Source organism: Camellia sinensis, chromosome 10, assembly GCF_055761805.1.
Source record: "Camellia sinensis isolate YWXY chromosome 10, ASM5576180v1, whole genome shotgun sequence".
NCBI classification, from domain to species: Eukaryota; Viridiplantae; Streptophyta; class Magnoliopsida; order Ericales; family Theaceae; genus Camellia; species Camellia sinensis.
In genome coordinates, this window is record NC_138970.1 from 90,578,486 (window position 1) to 90,585,273 (window position 6,788).

Sequence of the window (6,788 nt, forward strand, 5' to 3'; positions counted from 1 at the left end):
AAAAACAAATTTAGGGTAATTTCAGAGGTATTTAATATGAAAAATGCTTGGGAGCACTAGAAATGGAGCACTAGGAGGATCACTAATGATGTGGCAGTAGACGCCGCCCACTTTTTATGCCTTGTTTTTTTTTTTTCTTTTTTTTTTTTTACCATTCCCAATGCATTAGTGCAATTAGTGATGTATTTTGTAGTGGTCTAAATCATTGTTGATTTAATATAGGACCGTGCTAGGGAGCTCGAAAACGAGCTCCCCTGAATCCCCCTAATTTCTATTTTTTTTTTTCAGAAGTAGAGAAGGAGAAGAGAAGGAAAGAGGAGGAGGAGGAAGGAGGAGGAGGAGGAGGAGTGGACTGGAGGGGGCCATAACAGTGGGAGGAGGCGGAGGTGGGCCGGAGGCGACGGTGGAGCTGCTGCTGCGACGATCGGACCTGGGCGACGGGCTGGGCGATCGGCGGCGACGGGCTGGGCGACGATCTCTTCCCCTCTTCTTCTCTCTCTCTCTTCCCCTCTTCTTCTCTCTTTCTCTTTCTCTCCCTCTCCCTCTTCTGCGTTGCAGGTCGAAAATGGAAGAAGGAAAAAAAAAAAAAAAATGGCCAAAACGTCGTCGTTTTGGCTATTAGGGGGATTCGGGGAGAAGAATTTCGGAGGACAAATCATTTTCCTTTATGTATTATTTTACTCCATCTTTTTGGTGAGGTATGAAATCCGTACACGTCTCATATAATAGAAAGAGTAAAATAAAATAAAAACAAATTTAAGTACATATAGCATTATCCGCTCAATTAATGTGCGCCTATCAAAGGCCTCGTGTGGCAACATATTTTTTTAATAATTTTTTAATCTTTTGATGAAAATATGATATAAAAAAAATTATATTTAGGATGATCTTTTGAATTTTTATAAAGAAAATAAAATATGTGACTTTTTAGTATGAATTATTAATTTTTTAAATTTTTTTAATAATTTTTTAATTTTTTAACTAAATCGATCGCCTTCGACCATCTCCAACCCTGAACCAAATCTGGCATCAAATTTAAAATTTGGTGAAAAAATCACTTTTTCATGCTCCAACGGTTTCACCAAATTGATATCAAATCGAGATTTCACCAAACGTTTCACCAAAATGAGGACAGGCTCCGCATTTCATCAAAACACTGTGTATGACCGTTGGGAGAGACCAACCGGTCGACCAGCCGGTTGACCAACCGGTCGACCACCAAAAGGCTCAAACAGTTCCAAAAAAAAAAAGGTCAAACAGTTGAAAAAAAAAAAAAATTTGCCTTACCGGTCGACCAGCCGGTTGATCGCCTGGGCGACCAACCAGTTATCCCGGCACAGATTTGATGCAAATTTGATGAATACACTACAACAAAAAAACACATTTGGCGACCCAAAAATTTGTCGTCAAAAGTACAAATTCCGTCGCCAAAAGAATCGGCGACAAATATACAACTTGTCGCCAAAGGCCTGTCACTAAAAGTATTGGCGACGAAATCAAAAATTGTCACCGTATGTAGACATTTAGCGACAAGCAAAATTGGTCGCCAAAAATTATATATTTTGTCGCTATAAATTACAATTTGTTGCTAAAAGGTTAAAATTTAGATAGGCTATGTAGTTTTAGCGACAAATAAATGCGTCGCCAAAAGTACTATTTAACGACAAAAATAATTTGGTCGCTAAAAATCACGTTTTTAGCGACGAGTAAGTTTTAGTTGCTAAAAGTTGTTGGAATAACCACTAACTTTTAGCGACAAAAACAATATGTTGTCGCCAAATATATTAACAGCGACAAAAATACCACCTGTCACTAAAAATTCAGTACACAAATTTTGATTTTAATAATTTTCCTGTTCAAAATAATCCAAAACACATGTTTTTCTGTGCACAATATATACACAAATGTAATGTAAATAATAATATAGCTGTGCAAGACATTCATACTAATTCAAAATTAATAGCTATGAAAAATCCCAATAAACATAATTACAATTCTCTGACAATCTAAAACATCCATACCAAAGTATTTACAAACTACTAACATCAAACCCATAAATACATTACCAAATCTTATGTCAGAATATTTTCAAAATTACAATCAAATATTTTGATGTTAAATATCTAACCAACTAGTCATTTACTAAAATTCTATGTCAAAATATTTGCAAAAACACAACACCAAATATTTTGATGCTAAACATTTAATCCATAAATCATTTACCAAAATCCTATGTCAAAATATTTCCAAAAACACAAAATCAAATCTTCTGATGCAGCCCAAACTATTTTCCACCATTGCGAATTTGTCATATGAAAAAGGAAAAAAAAATATTAGATTGACCAAAAAAAAAAAAAACCTCGATATGAACTTCACAATTTTGATTTTAATTTTGTAACGGGAAGTCCAATCGGGTGCTGTTAGCTTATACAACTCTATTTAGGCTTGAACAAGCTACACGTGCCAAGTTTCGGTGGTTTCAGTGGTAATTTTGTAATTTTGGCCCTCGAACGGGCCTTTTAAGTCTTATGTTTTACATTTTTTCTTCTAATTTTCTAACCGGAAATCCAATCGAGGTCCCATTTGTTCCTACAAGTCTATTTAGGTTTGAACAAGCTGTCCGTGCCAAGTTTTGGTGGTTTCGGTTGTCATTTCGCAATTTCGACTCCTAAACAAGCCTTTTAAGTCTTGTGTATTACAATTTTCCTTCTAATTTTCTAACCGGAGATCCAATAGAGGTCCCGTTTGTTCCTACAAGTCTATTTAGGCTTGAAAAAGCTGTCCGTGCCAAGTTTTGGTGGTTATTTTGAAATTTCATCCCCCGAACGGGCCTTTTAAGTCTTGTGTTTTACATTTTTCCTTCTAATTTTTTAACCGGAAATCGAATCGAGGTCTCGTTTGTTCCTACAAGTCTATTTAGCCTTGAACAAGCTGTCCGTGCCAAGTTTCGGTGGTTTCGGTGGTCATTTCGCAATTTCAGCCCCCAAACGGGCCTTTTAAGTCTTGTGTTTTACAATTTTCCTTCTAATTTTCTAACCGGAGATCCAATTGAGGTCCCGTTTGTTCCTACAAGTCTACTTAGGCTTGAACAAGCTGTCCGTGCCAAGTTTCGGCGGTTTCGGTAGTCATTTCGAAATTTCGGCCCCCGAACGGGCCTTTTAAGTCTTGTGTTTTACATTTTTCCTCCTAATTTTTTAACTGAAAATCCAATCGAGGTCCTGTTTGTTCCTACAAGTCTATTTAGGCTTGAAAAATCCGTCCATGCCAAGTTTTGGTGGTTCTGGTGGTCATTTCGCAATTTCGGCCCTCGAACGGGCCTTTTAAGTCTTATGTTTTACAATTTTCCTTTAAATTTTCTAACCGGAGATCTGATCGAGGTCCCGTTTGTTCCTACATGTCTATTTAGGCTTGAACAAGCTGTCCGTGCCAAGTTTCGGTGGTCATTTCACAATTTCGGCCCCCGAATGGGCCTTTTAAGTCTTGTGTTTTATAATTTTCCTTCTAATTTTCTAACCGGAGATCCAATAGAGGTCCCGTTTTTTCCTACAAGTCTATTTAGGCTTAAACAAGCTGTCCGTGCCAAGTTTCGATGGTTTCGGTGGTCATTTCACAATTTCGGCCTTCTAACGGGCCTTTTAAGTCTTGTGTTTTACAATTTTCCTTATAATTTTCTAACCGGAGATCTAATCGAGGTCTCGTTTGTTCAACACAACCAGACATATTAAATGAAATGCTTGTAGTGATTTAAAAAGTAAATTATGAAAAATATACTTACAAAAGTGTTTGTCAATAAGATTCCTCTGATGAATAATCATTTTCATCAACCTACATGTCTGCTTGATCCTTGGTCATCCTCGTAAACTTCTCAATCTCTTCAAATCTTTTATTTTGCATTTCAATCATTTTAGCTTGCTCTTGTGCTACCAGGTTCTGGGCTGCAATTTGTTCTTTCCAAAAATCTCGATTGATAGCTGCTCCTGAGTTAAAGGTATTGCCCCAGGCTCTAAAGACTCTTCATGTCGCTTTTTCAAAGCTTCCTATCAATTTGTAAACAACTTCAACAAATACCATCATTTACATAAATATGTAACTCTATTAATTGGCATACTTACATTAGTGTCTAGTTTCCAGAAAAAGGGTACTACACACATATGAAGAGTCAATTAACATAGCTTGATTTCATCAAATCAAGGGTGCAGATATGTGAAACTGGAGATAAATATAAACACCCCACAACCAAAAATAACCACTAACAAGATAGAAGAAATATTTGACAAATAAGTATCGTATTTGTGAACATGTGAGACATTAATGGACAAGCCTTCATGTACTGTCCACTCTCCCTGGCAAGCATCACGTGCAATACTCACGAGAGATAGCATAACTTGACAAAAATAATAAAACTATAGAAAAAAAAAATAACTCTTACCGCAGGAGCTGCCTCTAATGCTCCATCAGCAGTTGAAAAAGTAACATGCTTCACTCCATTTTCCTTCATAAATTTAGGACCCAGCTGTGCACAAGAATGAACTACAAACTTAATCCCAACTAAACTTCTTAATTGAAACTTATAAATAAAAATTATTTAGAAAGAAATAATACAACAGAAAATGATAGGACAAAGTGAAACGCAACATACAAAAGTGAAACCAGTGGCAACTCTCAGAGGTTTTTTAAAAGCACGAGTTTAGTTTCTTCAACATATTTATGCCACAGAATGCAAAACCACCCAAGGCATTCCACAAAAAGAAATGACTAGAGCCCTAATTTCGAAAGGAGTTCGCGCCATCGTGGAGTTTCTTCATCAAAAATGTAGGTCAGAGGTGAAATCAGAACTCCGCTACCTCCAATCTGCATTAGACAATACAGTTAAGCAAAAAAGTTCCAGAAAGTCAATATGAGAGTCCCAAAAACTTCAAAAGGCCAAAGAAGAAATGGAACCAAAAATTAAGAGGAACCAGATAAAATCCATATGAGGCTGCAAATGAAACAGGAAACATGTTTTCCTATAAGAGAAATGAAACAGAAAAAAATTGAAGATGAGGCTGCAAATCATGAAATGTACACTTCAACGCAAAAAAGATGGAATAGTGTTTTCCTATATTCAAATTCTAAAATAGTCACACACACCAAAAAAAAAACATTAAACAAGCCTCAAATCAGATTCAACCAAAACCAACCAATTTTCTGGCATTATTTACACGAAACATGTTTTTACTTGGAAAATCAGGGACAAGCTGACAACCAGTGGAACTGGTTGGCCCATTGTGCCAGAAATTCTATAGTGGTTCTTAGTCAAATTTTGATGTCCTCATCAGAGCCAGAAAGTTTTCGTGTTCTATATGTAATATGATATTTGACATGGCAAGTTATTACACAAAGTTGGTCCTATAAATGTGAGCTAGTGGGAAGTTAGACATGATACAAAATTAAATTACAGCATTATTTGCACAAAGTGGCAGCTCTCATTCTCTACCCCAAATAAGACTAAACCCTAAACTTTGTGGTCTTTCTCTAACTCTCTGCGTGTCATGGGTGGATGTGTGGGAACTTGGGAAGGAATAGTTTCTATTGTTATAATTAATGGCATATATTGAGTAAAGAAAGAAAAAGTGTCTCACTGCTCTCAGCTATTGGACAGACTTGTAAAGCAACTTTTTGGGCACACATATGACTATGGCATAGCAATCTGCTGCTACTCTCCCATCACGTTTGCAAAAAACAAGACTTATAGTTGGCCCCTGCATATATAAACATGAAAAGCATTTAAGGCAGCTCTTGGGAAGAACTCAACATTTAATCAATAATTCAAAAATATCAAAGTATCTCCAATGAGTGCTTCCACAATACACGACATTTAGAATTAACTTGTACTAGGATAAAACAACATATATGGTTTGGTTTTCACATTTCTTTGAGAGAAAGAGAGATTGATTCACCTGCAAGCCCGATAATGATGTTTGGCTCAGTATTCGCTCCGCCACCTCCTCTTGACTGCTTCCCCTCATGTTTGCAGTAACCTAACATAAATAGCATGAGACAATGAAATTATAGGCAACTACAACCATAACATAAAAAATAAATTATGCACACCGTGAACTGTCCAATTGCCCTCAAATGTGCCTCCAATCTTTCAAGAATTTCATGTGTGATGTCTAATACACCTTTCCGTTGGGTCAAGGACTTCCTGCTAGCAACAAGGACAGCCTGAAGACAACAGAAGATAAAGTAGAGAGACTTTCAAATTAATACTTGAAGACCCTCTTTAAAATAAGTTATCAAAGACCGTTTGGCATGCTTGGTTAAGTCCAAAGAGAGTGCACCTGACTTTGCAATATAACTCCACCTTCAATTTCTTTTAAATTGTTCTCTCTTAATGTGGTTCCACTACTCACAAGGTCCACAATAGCTTCAGCTATTCCCATCTTTTTCAACAACAAAGCAAGCAGCTAATATTAATACCATTGGGAACTAGCATATTTAATGCAATTTATATTAAACGAGTTGCATTAGGAGGCATGAACTATGCAATGCCAAATAAATAAGTTAACTTTATAGATACTAAGCAACCAATTTCAAAAAGAAAAATGCTATAAACAATGAGCTAGAAAAAATGAACTGTTCTGAATTTTACCTATTCAAAACAACATCCAGAACAAAAAGGAAGCTGATGTTTATAGCAAGTCAAGCATGGTAAACTTTTCTAAAAATTTCATTTATTAAAGATTCAGTGATCTGATCACTGAAAAACAAAAAAAAAGAATGTAAACAGAAGTAACAAAACGAAG

At 36.2% G+C, this 6,788-nt stretch overlaps 1 protein-coding gene across 1 annotated transcript; it reads right to left on the reverse strand.

The window, feature by feature from the left end:
- Positions 1-4,675: 4,675 nt before the first annotated feature.
- LOC114265416 (ATP phosphoribosyltransferase 2, chloroplastic-like) lies at positions 4,676-6,444 on the reverse strand. Its single transcript, XM_082893413.1, has 5 exons — positions 6,324-6,444; positions 6,094-6,207; positions 5,940-6,020; positions 5,622-5,741; positions 4,676-4,851 (listed from the first exon to the last, which is right to left on the reverse strand). The coding sequence occupies exons 1-4, from the start codon at positions 6,423-6,425 to the stop codon at positions 5,631-5,633; spliced, it is 408 nt and encodes a 135-aa protein (XP_082749539.1). The 5' UTR covers positions 6,426-6,444; the 3' UTR covers positions 4,676-4,851; positions 5,622-5,630.
- Positions 6,445-6,788: the final 344 nt, after the last annotated feature.

What these genes read in the sequence shown, in the direction of transcription:
- LOC114265416 (XM_082893413.1), bottom strand. Translation starts at nt 6,425, where the DNA reads ATGGGAATAGCTGAAGCTATTGTGGACCTTGTGAGTAGTGGAACCACA. An exon ending in GAGTTATATTGCAAAGTCAG is followed by an intron (nt 6,208 to 6,323) that starts GTGCACTCTCTT and finishes TGTTGTCTTCAG; the next exon opens with GCTGTCCTTGTTGCTAGCAG. An exon ending in CATCATTATCGGGCTTGCAG is followed by an intron (nt 5,742 to 5,939) that starts GTGAATCAATCT and finishes TTATATATGCAG; the next exon opens with GGGCCAACTATAAGTCTTGT.